This window comes from Gouania willdenowi, chromosome 22, assembly GCF_900634775.1.
Source record: "Gouania willdenowi chromosome 22, fGouWil2.1, whole genome shotgun sequence".
NCBI lineage: Eukaryota > Metazoa > Chordata > Actinopteri > Blenniiformes > Gobiesocidae > Gouania > Gouania willdenowi.
This window is the reverse complement of record NC_041065.1, coordinates 34,184,099-34,205,000: the sequence shown is the minus strand read 5'-3', so window position 1 is coordinate 34,205,000 and position 20,902 is coordinate 34,184,099. Positions and strand designations below refer to the sequence as shown.

General features: G+C 39.8%; 1 protein-coding gene across 1 annotated transcript; it reads left to right on the top strand.

Annotated features, from left to right (window-relative positions):
- The first annotated feature begins 6,337 nt into the window (after positions 1-6,337).
- On the top strand, positions 6,338-15,472 carry LOC114455899 (stAR-related lipid transfer protein 9-like). Its single transcript, XM_028437196.1, has 10 exons — positions 6,338-6,543; positions 6,615-6,780; positions 7,731-7,883; positions 7,959-8,073; positions 10,355-10,473; positions 11,325-11,389; positions 11,468-11,670; positions 13,253-13,332; positions 13,451-13,603; positions 14,902-15,472. The coding sequence occupies exons 1-10, from the start codon at positions 6,338-6,340 to the stop codon at positions 15,001-15,003; spliced, it is 1,362 nt and encodes a 453-aa protein (XP_028292997.1). The 3' UTR covers positions 15,004-15,472.
- The last annotated feature ends 5,430 nt before the right edge of the window (positions 15,473-20,902 follow it).

Below are 20,902 nucleotides of genomic sequence, written 5' to 3'. Positions count from 1 at the left end.
GTAAACATGACGGTGCAGGAATGCAGAGCGGAGGTTCCAAGAGCTTCTACAGTTCAAAGAGCTCAAACGACATCTCTCGATGATGATGAATCGTGTTTTTCAGATGAATTGGGGGATCGAGGATCAACAAGAACAAACAATGTAGATGCTTTGGATGGCAGCCACAGTTACCCTTCAGCATGCCTTTTCACACCAGATGAAATGTCTTGTTTGCCACCAGTTCAGAGCCCTCAGTTAATCCAAGCTGGATCAAATCTAATGGTTCCAGACAATACGCTGTCTGACAATAAGTGTCCGGCCACATCTTTCCCTTCAAATCCTACAAACCAGGATAAAGTACCTGAGAAAGTTGGTCGAACAGATTCCCTGAAATTTTCCACAGAAAAGGAACTGCTAAAGTTGAGCTTTGAGCAACATCATATGTTTGGGAATTCCGATGTTGTGTCCTTTACAAGAGCAGAAAATAAAGGCCCCAAGCTGTTCAGTGCAGCACAACAGGAAGACGATAAATTGTCTTGTAAAAATTCCAGAAAGAGAAACAAAGAGCTACAAGACGCTTTATTTGGCAATCTGAAAATTCCTAAAAGGAGTGAGCGTGGAGACTTGGTAACGTTCTGCTGTACAACAGGAACCAATCAGAAGGACTTTTCCTCGAATGACGATATTGAAAATGGAGAGTCAAACTCAAGAACTGACGGCTTTAAATTTTACATTGCTTTTATTCCAGAAATTGAGGGAGAAAAAAATACACTATCATCAGTTGTATTGCAAGGTAACGCTCACACGAGCAACAAACCGGAGCCAAGTGTCAAGGGCAGCCCTCAACACAGCATTGAATTTTCAGAGAATGGGCACATCATGGGGAATGGTGTAATTACAGACAAGGTTGGGGTAACAGTAAAGGAAGTTTTACAGATGCAAAACTGTGTAAATACAATCCTACTGACCCAAGACACATCCGGTTGTAGCACCATTGATCTGAGAATCTCTGACGTTGTAAAAGACCACATGATGTCATGTGAATCCAAAAAACCCCTGATTCACAGTTTAAATGCATTGTCATCATCTGAATGTCACACAAACAATCCCTTCTGTGCTGGTGATGTCATATGTCACAAAACGAGCTTGGAAATGAGAGGCTACAACAAGGCAAAGAAGAAAACAGTGGACCCAATGTAGGCACCAGATATCGGAGGAGTCAGCTGATTCTACGTTAAAACAGGAAAGCAGTAAGATGAAATATCCTGAAGCAGGAGAAAACACTTGTGAATCTCAGTCTCAACATGTTCTGGTTTCCAACATTCATGTTCAAATCAAATGGATTCTCAGTCATCTCTGACCTTGAATATCCAAACAGAATCAAAACATTCAGACATCTCTACTTTGCAAGAAAAAGTTTTGTCCTTATCGAGGAACCTTCAAGAAATAGCACAGAGAAAAAAACTTCTTACCAGATGTGAAAACTGTGTCACATTCTGTTTCTTCCAATAAAATTTTTTTAACGAAATCAGACAACCAGACATGTTTGGATACTGTCAACGTTAGATTTCCCTGCTTCAGGACACACAGGTGGAGCACATTACACCTGAAACACGTTTCAACTCAAAAGGGAACAAAGACTCTTTTGTCAGAATTACTGGTTTAAAACACCACATCCAGATTTACTTCAGAAAAAATATTAACAAAATTAGTGAACAATCCCTGGACAAAAGTGTTGCAAAAACTGGAGCTGTGAAGGAATCCTATAATGTAGACATATGTAAAAGCAACCATATCAGCATCATTCCAACAGGAGACAAGTCGATCAGAGTCATGGATGAGTTCAGTTGTTTACAAACAAGTTCAGAGATATTGGCCATGAATTATGAGATTGGTGTTAATTGTAGTGACGACGAGTGCAAAAAGGTGTTAAGTTCACAGTGTAATGGTGACCAAGCTACTCAGATGGACAGCAAAGGAGATGGTGTGAAGAAAAGTGAGACAGGGACTTTGTTTAATGAGATCCTTTTAGAAGAGTTAAAACCCAAAAGTCTGCATGTTTCTATTCAGGAACCTGGAATGTTACAGAAAGCCAGCATCAAAAGTGAAAGTGGTTGTCAAAGTTTAATGTCGAATGTAGCGATGGCTGCAGTTAATATTTCTGCTGTTACATCTAAAAAAGTGAAACCTAAGAGAGTCAGGAAGCCTGCCATCACAGCCTGTTTCACGTCCTCTACAGATTCCTCTTTCAAGTCATCAGATGAGGATCAAGAGGAATACAACTCTTCTAGAATTCAACACTCCAAGACGAGAAAAGATGTTAGACTAGTACAAATGAATGCTGCAGATAATTCACCACATAAATCTAAAATTAGGACTTCTGGGAAATTTGCCCAATGTTCCACCAACTGTTCACGTCTTCAAGGTTCCCCAGAAACCAACAAAAGTAAAGACAAGATTGACTGACTGCTCTCCAAAAGCTCATGATTCTTCCATTTGTTTTTGCTTCCAGTGACAATAAACCCTTTTGTTCACCACTGGCATGACAATGACTCAAGCCAACATTGCAATAGGAACCCAGCGTTCGGGAGTGCTGCTGACCTGACCAATAAATATTCACTTTTGAAAAGCTCTGAAAACGTATCGAGAGGTGCTGCAGTGTCGACAACGGCTTGGACGGACGGGATTCTCCATTTTGCTCCCATCTCAGCACGTACGTTACTAAAAAAGGCTTTCAAGTACACTGAGCAGCATGAAGACTATAAAGTACAAGGGACGAGAACATCACAGCTAACACATGCTCAACAGGGACTCTTTTTAGTCATCACAGAGCCAATTCAACGGTACATGTAAAACTGTTCAAGTAACAGTAATTCTAGTAGTTTCAGTAACAACTCCAGCCAAGTGATGATAAATTATGCTTGTCTATTCATCTGAGCAAGAGTCCAGACGAACAGAAATCTACCTCAAAGAAGGAGACGCTGTGAACATGGCACGCAAACTGAGGCAAATGACCCCAGCAGCTGTGTTCTGAGAAGAAAAGATTGTCACAAAAGGAACAAGACAGATGGACTTCTTTCCCAGAAAGCCACAGCTGATTTAAACAATCTCCAACACTGGGCTAGCATGGAAACCAAGTCTGCTTATCTTTCCAAGCTGATTGACAGTACTTCAGATCTGCTGGGGGATGTTCAGGGAATGAGGCCTGGTGAAATCAGCAAGTCCAGTCCGAGACGAAGTATCAACTATTCAAATCATAACAAATCTCACGAGTCAAATTTCCATATTAGATGTTCAACTCAAAACAGCTGTGGATGTTGGAATCCAGACAAAAGGGCAACTTACGCCTCCTGTGAAAGAGAAAGTCCAGCTCCTGAAACATCCAGAGACAAGTCTAGACAACATGAAGTCAGTTTGATAATCAAAGTTGTTGGCTCTGAAGATGTCAACATTTCTGAAGTAGTGAAAGCCAAATCATGTTCAGATGAAATGATACAAAGCTTGCCCAGCCTCAGTGGAAACATTAAAGTAAATGACATTAAAGTAGCTTCTTGTGTAAAAACTGCTGCTGTTCGACAAAAGAAATGGAAGATCAACCTCTTCACGAGTTCTAAAGCAAAGCACAGCAGAGCCATTGAGGTACCAGAACCATGCAACCCCCCGATCAAACATCATCTACTGCCAACTCATTGTTGTCCTGTTCAAAGACGGCCATTTATACAGATCGGGCATCATCTCCTATTCTTACTGTGAAAGCCAGACGACAAAAGAATTACAACGATGACCACAGCTTTGTTTCAGATGATAAATTAATAGGAAAGCAGTGCTGTGATGCTAACTGTATTAAATCTAAATCAGCACTGCTTAAGAAGGAGAGTCAAACAAGTTGTTTGACTACCAAAGGATCGGATGAAGGTTCTGTAAGTCTTAGTTCATCACGTGAAAGACACACAGACATGGATAAAAGAAATGGAAACTGCCCTTCACCTCTATGGAGGAGTCCATCGTCAAAAAATGGTACAATTTCCCAGAAGCCCATGGTACACTCAACTGATGCGGCCAAAAAATGGATCCAACCTTCAGTCGATTGTGATGAATTTGACTCAGATTCAAAGTATCTGTTGACAATCAGTGACATAAACTGGACACCTTCCCAAGGAGGACGGCTGGTCCCTGTCACCCAGCGAGTGCAACACAGACGTCTGCTGAGCCATCGACCCGATCACCAGGGTGCATCCACTTCAAGACAATCAGAAGATTCCAGATGACCTACCCCTCCATAACAAGTTCACCAACTGGTTCAGGCGTCAACCAATAAAGAACCAAAGAGAAACTGGGCGCACGCCGCACTGTCACCCAAACAACAGCAGAAACTGTGCAGATTGGACTGAGACGGACAGCGTTGGTTCAGTCGTTGAGTCTTTGTCACAAAGTGGATCAAGAGCCAAAGAGATCAAGAGGCTGCAACAGGAGCGAGAAAGAGTCATGGCCAATGGTCAACCTCAACCCAAACCCAACCACCTCTGACTGTGGAGCTGACTGAGGCCAAGCTTATTATGGTCTGGGAGAAACCAATGCACTTTTTTAAACATGCTCTGCCCAAGGTCAAAAGAAGGACTGGAACCTGGAGACCTCGACTCCTAATAAACAGCACGGTATCACTGGTAAGAAGAAGTGTACCTCTTTTTACCTAAACCTTTCAACTGATAACAGCGCAAATTAATAACGTTTTAAAGGTGCAGTCCGCAACTCTCAGATCCCTCTCTCCCCCTCCCTCCCCGCCTGCTCTGTTGCCGTGCCTCCAGACTTTCCAAAGTCCCTCCCTCAGAGGAGCTAACAAGCTAACGTTAGTCCGACAGCAACATCACAGTAATATAACTTGCTCTGTTAAAAGCATATTACTGCAGCGCTTCTCTCTCTATGTGCACACACCTCATCAGCAGCAGCATCAACACAGTGTCACTTACAACAGCCCACACGGAGGCTGCTGCACACACATAAACAACACATGCACTAGAGAGTTCTAGTGTAACAATTACAAATCATATATAATGTAAATCAAGCAGCAGTAATTACCTTTCAAACAGAAAAGTCACCAATTCCATCTTCTACTCCTCCAGACCATACACTGTAAAAAAGACGGCGCTCTAGTTCTGGGAAAGGGGTGGGGCTTGTGAGCAACAGCTGTCAGACAGTCCATCAAACACAATCCTGGCTCTGATTGGTTCTTTTTGCTCAGTCGTGGTGCATTCTGGTAATCTGCCAATGGCTGCAGGAGCAGCAGGGGGCGGGGCTCAATGAGCCTGTTTTTTCACACAAACTACTAGTTTGATGTAAAGCTGTTCTTATATAGTTACAGCTTTAGTAAATATGACAATAAGTCACTTTTATAAGAATTGCAGATATATATATATAAGAAGTATGTAAAAACTTTGTGAAATAAAAACATAATATGACAAGATGAAATTAGATTCAATTAAATAGGCACAGTGTAAAAAAACAGATTGAAAAAGGTATGTGTGTATATACAGTAGATATAACAGGCTGAATATTACACAGAGGTCCTGTCAGTTGCATCAGTATATTACACGTATTACAGACAAGTGTTATTTAGGCTCTTACAACATTTGGAAAAAAGTTCATAATAAAAATAACTCATTTTCGAGTGTGATAATATAATTCATTATTGACTTAATATAATCACATTTAATAAACTGCTACCGTAGCAACACATTAGTTAAAACGTATCAGGATACGCGATAGACAGAAGACTCTCCAGGTCATTATTGATCTAACTATTATGGATCTGTACCACCAATAAACCTTCACTTTTCACTGTATGTCTTTACATCTAGAACACATTATGAGGAGCTTTTCTGTGGTTTTGGACATTTATCCATCGCAGTGTTGACCTCCTAGTGTCTCCAATATGGCCGCACATCGGGGTTACTGCTCGTAACGTGACGTTGGTGAAAACCTTCTATAAAGTGACACTTAAACTAAAATCCCTTATAACACCCTGGCAAATCTAATGTTAATATTAATAATAATTCATATTTTTTAAATCCTTATCCTCCTACAATGGATAATTGTATATGTAATTGTAATTAAAAATTGTAATTGACGGGGTGGTGTTTAGCTCAGTGGGTTGAGCGCCCGCCCCATAAATGGAGGGTAGTTCCTCACCTGCAGCCAGTCCCAGGTTCGATTCCCGGCTTGGGACCCTTTGCTGCGTGTCATTCCCTGCTCTCTCCTTCCTGTCAAGCAACTGTCATATAAAGGCCACTAGAGCCCAAAAAATCCTTTAAAAAAAAAAAAAAAAATTGTAATTGACCCCAAGCCAAGAATGAGCTCGAAAATGAACTTCTTTACCTTCACGACTTTCAGGCATCGCAGCAGCATCGAGGGGTTGAGGCAGCAGAGGGAGGAGAGGCTCCAGGAATGTAGGAGAGCTCCAAGTCTGAGTCCCAGCAAACATCATCACCTCTCCTCCTGTAAGACCCCTGCTGAGTCCACACTGAGCCCCTGTGAGGAGAACCCTCAGCCTCTCCACCAGGAGTCCAGGTGTGAAAGATCATAGCCGTAGTATTCATTCATGGAACGTTTGTCATTGTTCATTGATTTTCTTCACCCAGCAAAATACCAGAGCCTCCAAAAGACGCTCATTATCCCTCTGACATCGAGCAGCTGTTGAGAGACTACGGCCGAGCCAGAGAAGAAGCCCAGACGGAGATCGCAAAAGCGAGAGATCGGCTACGAGAGAGGACGGAGATGGAGAAGCGGAGGCTTCAGGATGCCAGGGTTAGCGTTTGTTTAGCACGTTGTTATGTTAGATTGACTTTTCTCTGAGTTCAGCTCCATTCATCAAGTTAAAATAATATATTTCTGTTTTTATTTTTATCAGTAAAGTTTGGAATCAATCAATCATTATCTTTCTCTGCTTTTGAATTCATGGAAGAATTGGTTATAAATTTAAAAATGTATTTATTTATTTTGTAAGCTACAATTCTTCAGACCTTTTCTTTTTTTATCCTACACTAGATATGAGCCAAATATAGGAAAATAAATGATATACAATTACAAAAATATACAAAATGACACACAAAACAATAAAAACAAAATTATAATAAAATATTGAAAATGACTACAAAAATATAGGAAAATATATACAAATAAATTTTATACAATTTGCAACGAAAATACAAAGTGATGCTTAAAGCATATGAAACAACTAAAACTTACAAAAAAATGACAATAACATATTCAAACTGACAACTAAAACACACTAAAGGACAACAACAATGGAGGAAAATGTATACAAATAAATTATGCAAATTACAACCAGAAATATACAAAATGACACCAAAAACACACAAAACACCAAAAATATACAAAACCTAGAATAAAAAACAAAGAAAATAAAACAAAATCAGACAAAAGGAAGACAAAAATTACAGGAACATTTATACAAATAAATGACATACATATAACAACCACAAATATTCAAAATGACAACGCAAAAGCCTCTGATTGGTCATTATTCTAAATACTGACATTAATGCACTAAAAGTAACATTCCAAAAGCTTTTTCTTGTTGATCATATATTTACGTTCATTCCAATGTTGAGATTTGTGTTTCTTAAGATAATTTGCCAAATATATCCAACAAAAGTATACAATAGTTTCACATCCAGCTTCAAAGTGAAAAAACGTTACATAATGAACTCATAATAATAACGTTTGATTGACAGGATGAGCCGAGGCACAGAACAAGGAGCAGCTACAGCACGTTGTGCACAGGGTCCAGCCTCAGTTTGTCATCAGCTCCCACATCAGGGTACAACAGTGGCAACATCACCCGTCAACATCACAGCAACAGAGCAACAGCAACAGCAACAGGACAGGTGAACAAAAGAAAAGTCAAGTTCATCTTTCAAGCAACGCAGAGACTAAGTTACTCTGTTTCTGCTCCTTTTCAGGTCAGTGGGTTGGATGGGTTGGATGGGTTGGATGAAGGGCTGAAGGTCAGGACTCGTCCCCCTATATGTGGCCTCCACAGTGTGAAGACACAGGAAAGCTGTCTCTCTGCTCAGGGTAAAGTGCACTGATGTATCTGTGATGAACATCAAACACACTTTACTTTGAAACGTGTTTTTACCGTTTTTGCCTGTGTAATAAATAATAATAATAATAAAATATAATAATAATCATAATAATAATAATTAGTAATAATAGTATATATAATAGTAATAATCTAATAGTACTAGTAATAGTATATCTAATAATCAATCATAATAATACTACCTAATAATAATCATATATAATAATAATTAGTAATATAATAATATATAATAATAATATAATAATAATAATAATAATAATAGTAATAATAATAATAATAGTAATAATCTGATAGGTACCTATCTGATAGGTACCAGTTTGTACACGTGAATAATAAGTCTTCTGTGTACACTAAAGTAAGCTACGGGGTTCCTCAGGGCTCTGTGCTAGGTCCAATCCTCTTCTGTATCTATATGATCCCCCTTGGTATGTTATGAGAAAATACTCTGTTAACTTCCACTGCTATGCTGATGATACCCAACTGTATGTATCAATGAAGTCAGGTGAGACAATCAGCTATCAAACTTGAGGCCTGTCTAAAGGACATTAGGGCCTGGATGGACCAAAATTTTCTTCTTCTCAACTCAGACAAGACTGAGCTCATTGTACTGGGCCCGCGACACCTTAGAGAAACCTATGCTAGCCTAACTGCCCTAGATGGCATTACTCTGGCACAAAGCACAACTGTTAGAAACCTTGTTCTATTGATCAGGACTTATCCTTCAACTCTACATAAAACAAACTTCAAGAACTGCCTTCTTTCATCTCCGTAACATTGGCTAAAATCAGATCTATCCTGTCTCAGGGCGACGCCGAAAAACTAGTCCATGCTTTTGTTACCTCTAGACTGGATTATTGTAACTCTCTTTTAGCAGGCTGCCCGAGCAAGTCGCTTAGACACTTCAGCTGGTTCAAAATGCTGCAGCACGTGTACTGACTAAAACTAGGAGAAGAGATCAATTACTCCTGTATTAGCCTCTCTGCATTGGCTTCCCATAAAATATGAATAGAATTCAAGATTCTTCTTCTCACTTATAAAGCCCTAATGGACAGGCACCAGTCTATCTCAAGGAGCTTGTAGTGCCATACAATCCCCCCAGAACACTACGCTCTCAAAATGCTGGACTACTCGTTGTTCCATTCATCTCTAAAAGTAGTATAGGAGGAAGAGCTTTCAGTTATCAGGCCCACTTCTCTGGACCATCTACCAACCACGGTTCGGGGGGCAGACAACCCTCTCTACCTTTAAGGTTAGGCTCAAAACATTCCTCTTTGATAAAGCTTTTAGTTAGGAACCAGCTCATAGCTCATAATTAAGATGCAATAGGCATAGACTGCCGGGGGGGGGGGTCTGGCATGCTCGGTTGGAGAGAGGTTGGAGAGGGCGTTAAGAGAGGGTCATTTAGGTTAAGAGGGGACCGGAGGGTCCCATTCCTCTTTCAAACACTCCCTGTCTGCTTACTCCCTTGTGTGTTTGCTCCTGTACTCCTCTGGCTTTTCTTGCAGTCCGTGGGATCCTCAGTGTGGAGTTACAGAGTCTCAACAACTCTGTCTCCCCCCTTTCCTCTGCACACACCCAACACAGCATAACGTGGATGGCTGTTCATCATAGGAATGGGATCCACACAAGGTTCCTGCTGCTTAACAGAAGGTTTTCCTTGCCGCCATGATGAATTCATGTTGGGTGTGGGATACATATGTATGTGTATATACGTATATATGCATATGTGTGTATCCATAAAATGAAGAGTCCGTCCTTAAGACTGCTCTACTGTAAAGTGCCTTGAGATACCATTGGTTATGATTTGGCGCTATACAAATAAAGATTGATTGATTGATTGATTGATAGTAATAATAATAATAATAGTAATAATAATAATAATAGTAATAATAATAATAATAGTAATAATAATAATAATAATAGTAATAATAATAATAATAGTAATAATAATAATAATATTAATAACAATACTAATAATAATAGTAATAATAATAATAATAATAGTAATAGTAATAGTAATAATAATAATAATAATAGTAATAATAATAATAATAGTGATAATAATAATAATAATAATAATAATAATAATAATAGTAATAGTAATAGTCATAATAATAATAATAATAGTAATAATAATAATAATAGTGATAATAATAATAATAATAATAATAATACTAATAATAATAATACTAATCATAATACTAATAATAATAATAATGGCTTGGATGCTAATTTCACATTTTTGTTTCTTAGATGTGAACCAACAATGTCCTGTGAGCAAGCAGGTTTTGACCCCATTGATGACATCATCGCCTTCAGCTTTCTTGGGATCCTCCTCCTCCCTATCAACAGCAATCAGCAGCTCACATCCAGTCTGTTGAGCCGAGCCTTAGCCTGATGGTAAACACTAACGCACAAATGCATTATGAAATGTCATCAAATTACTTATATGTATTTTCAGAGTTAAGAATCATGACAGGAAGAATAAAGGGTTTGAATGTGTGGGTTTTGTTTGTTTTTAAATCATTTTTTGTGTTCATTGGTAAATTATTTTGTTATGTTTTTACTATATTTGTTGTCATTTTATAGGTTTTTCTGTTTTTGTGTTGTACATTTTTTTTTTAGTTATTGTTTGTTTTTTTTGGTCATTTTGTAAATGTATCTGTAATTTTTGTGTTTTTTGTATTTTTTTTGTGTATATTTCTGTAATGCACTGGTATTTTTTGTTTCGTGCCTTTTTTTGTATAATTTTGTGTGTTTTACTCTGTTTTATTTATTTTTCAGTTTTTTGTGTGTTTTTTTGTTTATTATACTTGTGTATTTTTCTGTAAATTTCTGTGTTTTTTGTCCATATTGTTTTCCCTTGTACATTTTTCTATTATTTTGTGTATTTTTTGTCATCTTGTGTGTGTGTTTATGTAGATTTTTTGCATTTTGTTGTAATTTTGTAACTATTTCTGTAGTTTTAAAAAAAAAAACTCAAACTTTATTGGTATATTTATGTTACACATTGTTACACAAATTTGTCCTCTGTAATTGAACCCATCCCCTGGGGGGCAGTCGGCAGCCATTTTTGCGGTGCCTGGGGAGCAGTTAGGGGCCCACACACAGTTAGACTGAGGGCCACATGTGGCCCCCGGGTCGCCTGTTGCTGATGTCTATATTCTATTTAATCCTTCCCTCAGTGATTGAGTTTAATTTGATTATACATTTCCTTCCCCAGGTGCGATGGGCGTCTTCGGGGGACTTAAACAACCTCATGATGGGTAAAGCCTCAGCTGGATGGAGGTCAGCAAATATTGAACTTACCAGATGTTTCTCCTAATGTTAAGTTCAGTGAATATAAACGTGGTGGATTTAAATCAGGTTCCAGGGAGAAGAGCGAGGGATCCAGGCCTACTACAAGTCCTCTCTCAGCCCATCTGTGCACAGCTTCCTGGGGGTCGGGGAGCTCGACAGACCCCTGGACAGTTTGTGGAACGTCGTCCGCCAGCTTTCCAAAAGTCACATGTACAATCCGTTTATCCGCTCCATGTGGACACGCCCACTAGATGACAGCACTCAGCTGGGTGAGCCTCTTCATTATGAGCATTAATACGCTGTGGACTGAAGTCTGATCTTTACATAATTATTAGATCATAAAATCAGTAATAGCACACATGCACAACTGGTGGCGCCCTAGGACTCATTTTGTAATTAAGTAAAAGCACAAAATGATGCTATGAATACATGTAACATTGCAGAGAAATACACAAAATGACTCTAAAAACACACAAAATAACACCAAACACACAATAAGAAATTATATTAAAAAACAAGAAAATTAGACAAAAGGAAACAAAAATGCACAAAATCATTGATCATTCATAAGATGGCTGCAAAAATACAAAAAAAATGACAGATAACAAATGTATTTAAAAAAACTACAATGAAAACACAGTGAACGACCCCAAAAACCCTCCCAGAAAACCACAGATGAAATGAGAGCAAAATATATAAAAACTACACAAAATGACAGAAAAATGTATTTAAAAAACTACAATAAAACACAGTTAATGACCTTAAAACAACACACGTGAAATGAGAGGAAAATATACAAAATGATTCCAAACCCACACAATAACTGTTAATGCTCTGATATTATTCTAAATGTTGACATAAACGTGGATCATGTGACCTTCAGATCAGATACAATCACTGCTCATCTTTAAATTAGAACATTATCCAACACATTAGCATTATCTATAAAAACACATGGACAGTCAAATATATGTATGTGTGTATATTTTTGTCATCGCTAGCAAAACTATTTTTATTATTGCAACAAATTTAAATTGTGCAGCACGCTCTCATTTATCAGTGTCATGTTTGTTTGTTGCGTGGTCAACTCCATCCTCACACCTGCTCCATTTAATACATATATTATATACATACACACATTTAGTTTAGTACACTTTTAGATGCTCCACCAGAGATTGGAAACTTGAATCACTTTTGATTATATTTCATTATAATGACATCTCTGAAGGGTTTGTTGGTTTTGTGTATTTTTGGAATCTTTGTGTTTGTTGTGGTTGTCCTTGTGTTTATTATTTCTCATTTATATGTGATGGATGTTGTTTGAGTCATTTTGTTGTTGTTTTTGTGTGTTTTTAAAGTCATTTTGACATTTTTTGTTGCCATTTTGCATGATTTATTTTATTTTGTGAACTTGTTTTGTATATTTTCTTTTTATTTTACTGGTACTTTTGTCATCAACTTGTTTTTTGAGTAATTTTGATTATTTTAGTTGTCTTGTGTACTTTTTTGTAATTTATTGTATAGTTTATAGTTATTTTATGTATTTTCTGTAATTTTGCAAAAAGATTTCCCCTATGGTTTTATAGAGTCATGTTATGTCTTTTCTACCATTTTTTTCTGTATGTTTTCACAGTCATTTTGTCTATTTTTTCTCCTGTATACAGTAATTTCATAGAATCATGTTGTGTATTTTTCTTTAGATAATTGTTTTCTCTATGAATTAATTTTGTGTGTTTACTTTGAGGGCTGCACAAAATTAGTCTTGTGGCCGCATGTGGCCCCCGGACCACCAGTTGTCTATATCTTTGTTATAAGAATGTCTCGTGTGTGTGTGTGTGTGTGTGTGTGTAGCTTATATTCTGTCCGACCCCTCCACCTGCAACCTCAGCCAACCACGGGACTTCTGCTGCATCAGCACTGAGTCCAAACAGGTAAGAAAACACTGTCAGCGATAAAGGAACATGAGCTCACAGCTGTGATTTGGAGGCAGCGTGTGTGTGTGTGTGTGTGTGTGTGTGTCTGAAGAGTTGATCTTATGAATGGCTGCAGGGGGGCGTGTGTGTGCTGGCGATGCAGTCGGTGTGTGAGGAGACTCTACCTCGTCCCAGTGCGGACGCCGTCCGAGGGGAGATGATGCCCAGCTGCTGGATGTTCCAACCAATAGGAAATAAAGGAGCGACCAGAGTGATCTACATGTTACAGGTTAGTGGACCACCATAGCAGAGATGTCTTCTTTTAGTCAAATATGTGTTATTATATTACATTCTCTATATGTGTGGGTCTCCAACTGTTTTACGTTTTACTCAGAATACAGTGAGAAACAACTATAGATCATAATAATGGAATGATTGAATGAATATATCATATATACAGTATATATATATATATATATCAACACTGACCTTTGTATTTTAAGTTCATGTTCTAATCAAATCATTTCCATCATCATTATTATGATTATCATTTACAACTAAAAAACAAACCCCATATTTTTAATATTTCATTTGTTAATTCATTTGTACCCCCTATAGTTCCATCGCGTGAGAAACACTGCTCTATACTCTATATACAGTATATATGCTTGAGATGATTTATGGGTTGTTCTTAAATCACTTGAGGTTACATCACAAGAATATCACTCCGCCCCCTGTTTTACAGGAAAGATATCACAGAAATGTCTGGGAATGTAACGGAATAAAACAAAGAAACGTTGATATAGAATCCAAAGTTGCACAAAATAAAATCAAGTAAAAAAATGTTTCAGGAACGCGATGACATTTGTCCCTGTAGTTATGTGTAGATAGTGATTAAGTTTAAAAGCTCTCAGAAATAATAATAATAATAAAAACGATAGATTAGTTTTCTTTCTTTGTTTGTGAAGCTAAACACTTCAATAGTTTTTCATCATTAAGATTTTTTTCATTTTGTATCGTGACTATTTCATAATTATCATGATTATCTCGTTACACGCATGTGTGATATGATCCTAAAACATGTAAGGGTTTAGTTTTCACCATGAATATGATCAAAATTTGTGACAATCAAAGCATGGAAAAGTATAATAATCTGTTTGTGATGATGTAAATAAAACACAGGGTTTTATTACTTTTCTGTAAAAGCTTTAAAGAGTAACTAAACCATGAGGCCTATATTATGGACACGCCCACTCTTTTCTATCAAACCTCCATAGAACATTCTATGCTACGCTAACTAGCTACTCAGTACTCACTATAGCTCTCTACTCAACCTAATCCCACATATTGTAGAACCCACAGGTGCTAGTTTTTAAAGAAGGGGCGGAGTCTCTAAAACGTCATAAAATTCTATTCTCAGCCAACATGTAATGGTAATAGCTTGTTTCAACCCATAGAGGGCAGTCACTCTGACATTTTTACAACAAATTCAAATAATTGGACTGAAATGAGACGAGTGAACAACGTGACGTAATACCAGAAAAAAGCAGTTTTGTGATTTAGTTACTTTGGTTTATTCTCATCCAGCTCGACCTGGTCTCTCCGTCCTTCCCGCACCGCCTCTTGAACACCGTCTCCAGACGTCAGGCGGCCGTCGTCGCCAACCTCGACGTCTTTCTTGCTTCTTGATTCCACGACTGAATGAGTCTCTGCCTCTTTCATTCATTTGCACGTAAACTTTTATCTTTTATCTTGTTTGTTGATGCAGCATTTTCTATGAAGTATTTTAATATATTTTTTTAAAAGAAAGAAAGTTTTCTTTATATGTGAATATTAAAGCTTCCAACAATCAGTTTTTTTACCAAAGTTCCTCTGGAGGGTTGTGTTAACACTTTTAAACTTAAGGCTTTTAGGGATTGAATGCAGTTCAAAGTTCTTTAAAAGAACCGATTAATCTATTGTTGTTAAATTAGCATCCATTCATAAATCCAGCAACATTCTCTTTGAATAATATGTAGGTTTCATTTGTTCAGACAACAGTTCCTCATGTGTCAACTGACAACTGTTAGTCTTCCTCAGAGGCTTCTGCTGATCGCTTTGATCTTTCCTTTGAAGTTTCTTTGACTTTCGCGTAATAATTCCAGCAAGATTCTTTTTGTTGTCAATATTATCAACGTATTATTCAATAATATTAACATAATATTTCAATAATTATTCAATAATAATATGTTAACATATTATTCCAAAAGAATCTTGCTAAAGTTATTACGCAGAAGTCAAAGAAACTTCAAAGGAAACATCAAAGCGAATAGCAAATGCCTCTGAAGAAGACTGGCTGTTGTCAGGAGATCAAAGTGGATTTCCTGAGGAACAGTTGTCTGAATAAATGAAAGCTTAACATAGCATCCCCATGTACTGTATATTTTATTATTTGTCATTATTTCAGTGCATGTGTTTATTATTATTTGGATGTATTGCATTGTTTTTTATGTCACACAGTGCTATTATTTGTGTTTTATTTCATTTTATTGTGTATTTCCACCTCTGCACCACATTTAATGACTACAAACATGAATTTAAAATGTTAAAGTGTCTAATGTTTAAAAACAATGTTGAATCCAGTTCTGAAGGAACACGGTGCTTCTGTATTTTTTTTCATCTGTTTAATGTGTTTTTGATTTGCTGATTGTTACTCCAACATTTTCAGGCATTTGTTTTTCTTCTTCTTGTCTTATTTTGAAAAGCCTTCCACAGTTGGGAGTTCCAGCTATGCATAAGTCACATATGAAGCCATATTTACCTACGAAGTCATTGAATGTTAAAGACTGAAGGAACCAAAGAGAGGAATGTTTGTATTTTTGTATTAAATTCACACATGGTTTGACAATGTTTCAATATTTTGTTACAAATACTTTTTGTTGCTAATAAGCTGTTCTTTCATTGTTCATTTGTATTATTGTTTTTTCAAAATAAAACTACTACAGTTAAGTTAAATGTTGCACTTTGAGATTGCTTCTAATGTTATATGCATTACAAATAAAATGTATTATTATTACTTTACTAGTGAAGCAAAAAGTGCGACTAGTACTACTACTAATAAGCATTAATGTATACGCTAATAAGGGGGCGGTCAAAAGCAAATTCAGGCTTTCCATTGGCTTTTGAAATATTCCAACCAATCAGGGAGCTGGATTTGGTTCTAATCCCTCCTACTTCTTTTTCTTTAGGTCTATTAGTGAGATGTTTGTAATTTACTAGTAATACTAGTGCACAAAAATGTGTTTTTGTGCACTAGTAAAGGAAAGTTGTCTACTACCTTTAGTATTACAGTTGAGGTTTGCTGTGGTATCTGGCATACTCTGGTGATTGGACTGTAAGAAAAAAAGAAAGCAATGACACATAAACAATTGTATTAGGATCTCAGCCTGTGGACCACAAACGTGATTCTGAGGGTCACATGATCAATTCAATTCAACTTTATTTATATATTACAACAAGTCATTTCAAAGTATTTCAAAATATAAAATTTGTAATAATGTTAATTCAAAGGATAACAGGAAGTGAGCGCAGCAGTGTTTGTAAAGCTTGTGCTGAAAGACTTTCCCCTGTGTTTCCTATCTTCAGTAGGGCGTTAGTAGGGCGTTAGTAGGGCATTAGTAGGGCGTTAGTAGGGCATTAGTAGGGCGTTAGTAGGGCGTTAGTAGGGCATTAGTAGGGCGTTAGTAGGGCATTAGTAGGGTATTAGTAGGGCATTAGTAGGGCGTTAGTAGGGCATTAGTAGGGCATTAGTAGGGCGTTAGCAGGGCATTAGTAGGGTATTAGTAGGGCGTTAGAAGGGCAGTTAACGGGCACTCAATGCTTACTTACTTCATCTGCTGCTTCCCGTGTGGGCGTGGGGGTTAAACTGGACCATTTCCGGAAAGCCCATTATATAGATAGTGGCGTGCATATAACCCATGTGATGGGGACTGATCTATTTTCCAGGTGTTAATGTAATTATGTGATTTAGTTGAAGAGGTTTGAAGATAGTTTTTTTTCTGTTATGTTTCTGTTATTTTATGTTAGCATTGTTATTATTTTCTGTTGTGTTTTGGAGTTTCTTTAAGAACACCTGCTTTTTACTGTATTTGGTTTAACCAGGGGAGGAGCTACAGCAGAGCAGAGTTGGCTGGGATGTTGGTGCTGGTTGTAAGTGCTGCTGTAAATACTGTAAATACTCAGAGTTTTCCTGCACCTTTTTTTTCCCCCATCGACACTGTAAATACTTGTCACTGTAGCACTGTCTGGACTGTGGAGCTGGAAATAAAAGCAGTGAAATATATTTTTTCTTCAACTGAGCCATCATTTTTAATCCTCTGGAATGGAACCCGTGACATATGGAGTCAGAAGTGGGATGGCTAGTCAAAGAGGACGCATCCCACCCCGACGTACGTGCCTTCGTTCGCAAAACCCGCCGAAGCCTGAGGGCGGGGCTACAAGACGAGAAGAGGAAGGTGGGCCCTGGTTGACCGATGAGGAGAACCAGGAGGAGTAGCCTACATCAACAGCCCCACCAAGAGCAAGAGACGAGCTGGTGGACCTAATGAGAGACTTTTTGCACGGACAGCAGTGACGTGAGGAGGGTCTTCTGGACCATCTGCAGCAGCTGAGAGCTGTGCTGCCCCAACCCACCCAGCCGGAGGTGGCACCTGCACAGGCGTGTCAGGCAGAAGCTACTAAAACCACCTGAACAGCTGAAAGCCCAAGGATGGCTCTGCCCATCCCTGCACCACAACAGCGTCTGCACAGCAGCCCACACCAGGCCCCAGGAGCGGGAGGATCAAGGTACGCTCCTGAACCACTACGGTGGTTCAGTTTCAGAGCGGGGAGGACATCTAGAACTTCCTCCTGCACTTTGAGCGTTGCCTGGACCTGGAGATGGCCAGAGGAAGAATGGGCGTGCCGGCTGGTCCCGCTGCTGACAGGGAAGGCATTGGAAGCCTACGCTTCGATGGATGAGGATTGGGCGCACTCCTACAACCACCTTTGAGCAGCACTCTTGGTCAAGTTTGACATCTCGCCTGAGACCTACAGACAGCAGTTCTGGGCCAGTACTGTACCCTCTTCTGGATCTGGCCGGAGCAGCAAACCAAGGAGGACATAGGTGAGGCCATCGTCCTGGACCAGCTACTCCGGGTACTTCCTTCTGAGGTACAAACATGACTGAGAGAACACAAGCCCACGAGTGGTCTGACCGCAGCCAAGCTCGTACTTCAGTACCTCACTGCACGAAGAGGAGGCACGGCGGAGCACTACAGTGGACCAGGTCATCAGCCATCATCATACCCCAGACCAGCAGCCAGATCCAGCCAGGAACCACCAAGGGGGCCCACTCCAAGTCAACAAGGTACTGGCCAGGACTTTGTTTGCTATCACTGCCAGCAATTAGGCCACAAAGCTTCTCTGTGCCCAATCATAAAAGCTAAACTCACGGGTGCTTGCTACACTCCACGGGCGGAAGATACAAGTGCAGTAGGAAAGCGCCAGAAGTTTAAACATGTCACCATTAATGGTGAGCCAGTGACTGCTCTCATGGACTCTGGAAGCTTCCTGTCACTTATCCGGAGGAAACTAGTGCCAACTGGAGTTATGGACTATTCCCGAGAAGAAGACATTGTGTGTGTGCATGGGGACAGACATTCTTACCCTACTGCTGATATAACTGTGGTTGTGAATGAGCAACCATATTTACTGACCATGGGGGTGGTGGATAAATTGCCTGTGCCTGCTATCTTGGAATGGATGGGACTTACCAGTATTGCTGGATGTTTTGCTGGAAGATAAAGAACATGAACATGAAAGAGATTTGTCATGTTCAGTAATTACCCGGGCTCAGGCCAAAGCTGGTCCAAAAAGGGCCACAGTGCATGGCTCTTGGGCTGATACTTTCCATCCGTGAACAGTACGCTGTTTGAGGGTGGCACAAAGGGTCCACGGAAGTCCCCTTTTTGAAAAGGGACTAAAATCTAAGGAACCAGATTTTAAGGACACACTAGGGCAGGGTGTGGGAGGTACCGAAGACATTGCAGCTCTGCAAAGGGGGATGAGTCTTTAAAACCCCTTTTTGAAAAAGTAGTTGGGGACCTGGTACACACCTTGCTTTGGGCAGGACATCTTGGCCGAAGACCTATTGAAGGATTTGCTCCAGGTTTTACTGGCCATCCATGTATACGGATGTACAAGACTACTGCAAGACGTGGTCCACCTGCCAGAAAACCTGTGATGTGCGCAAGTCGGACCGCGCATACCTTCAACCCCTACCTGTGATCTCCACCCCTTTCCGGAGAATCACCATGGACTTGGTAGGGCCGCTGGTGAAGAGGGGGCACCAGTATATCTTAGTTGTTTGTGTATACACCACACGGTTTCTTGAAGCCTTTCCCCTGACGACGATCACTGACCCGGCTGTTCTGCGGTGCCTGGTACAGTTGTTCTCCAGGGTTGGCATCCCAGATGAGATTGTGATGGATCAGGGGACCAACTTCACTTCCAGACTGATGCAGCTCTTCCACCGACAGCTGGGCATCTCGGCTATCAAGACCACGGTGTGTCACCCACAGACAGATGGTTTGGTTGAGTGGTTCAACCAAACCCTGAAATGAATGCTGAGGAAGTTTGTGGATGACTCTGGATGGGACTGGGACCAGTGGCTACCTTTCCTACTGTTTGCATAGAGGGAAGTACCTCAAGCGTCCACTGGTTTCACCCTGTTCGAGCCGCTATATGGCTGGGACGTCCAGGGACCCATGGACTTGCTGCTGAAGAGCTGGGAGGCTTCATTGCTGCCAGCCAGCGATTGCAGTAAGGTCCAGTTTGTTCTGGAGATGAGGGACCGGCTGGCAAGTTACCGAGACGAGGCAGAGCTGAACTTATGGGAGGCCCAGCAAACCCAGAGTGCGTGGTACGACCAACAGGCCAGATATCAAGAGTTCCTGCCTGGTCAGAAGGTCCTGCTACTCCTGCCATCTGCCAACAGTAAGCTGCTAGCCAAGTGGCAGGACCCATACACAGTTCTATGGAAAATGGGTCCTGTAACCTACGAGATCCACCATCCAGAGAAAAACAAAACAAAACAGACGTACCACATCAACCTGCTAAAAGAGTGGAAGGAGGCCACCATCCAGGTTCCGGTGGCATCTCTGTTGGTGGCAGAGGTAGACAGCGAGGCAAAGAAGAGTAGACTCTGGCAGACTTCACAAAGACTGCGGAACCGGGCCTTGATCATCTCAAAATTGACCAGTCGAATGAACTTTGCCAGGTGTTCCAGGAAGTATCCAGCCTGTTTGCTGCCAATCCCGGAAAGACACTCCTGGTTGAACATGGTTTCAGACTCAAAGACAAAAGGCCAATCCGCCAACGATCCTATTGGGTGCCCTATTGGGATCATCGAGCCCTCTCAGTCTGAGTGGTGCAACCCACTGGTCATCGTGATGAAGAAGGATGGCTCGCTCTGCATCTGCATCAACTTCTGTAAACTCAATGCCATTTCGGAGTTTGATGCCTACCCAATGCCCCGAATTGACAAACTGCTCGAGAAGATTGGACGGGC

Coding starts and splice junctions, on each gene's coding strand:
- LOC114455899 (XM_028437196.1), top strand. CDS start 6,338: ATGAACTTCTTTACCTTCACGACTTTCAGGCATCGCAGCAGCATCGAG. Junction 11,671..13,252: donor AGATGACAGCACTCAGCTGG/GTGAGCCTCTTC, acceptor GTGTGTGTGTAG/CTTATATTCTGTCCGACCCC. Junction 13,333..13,450: donor TCAGCACTGAGTCCAAACAG/GTAAGAAAACAC, acceptor GAATGGCTGCAG/GGGGGCGTGTGTGTGCTGGC.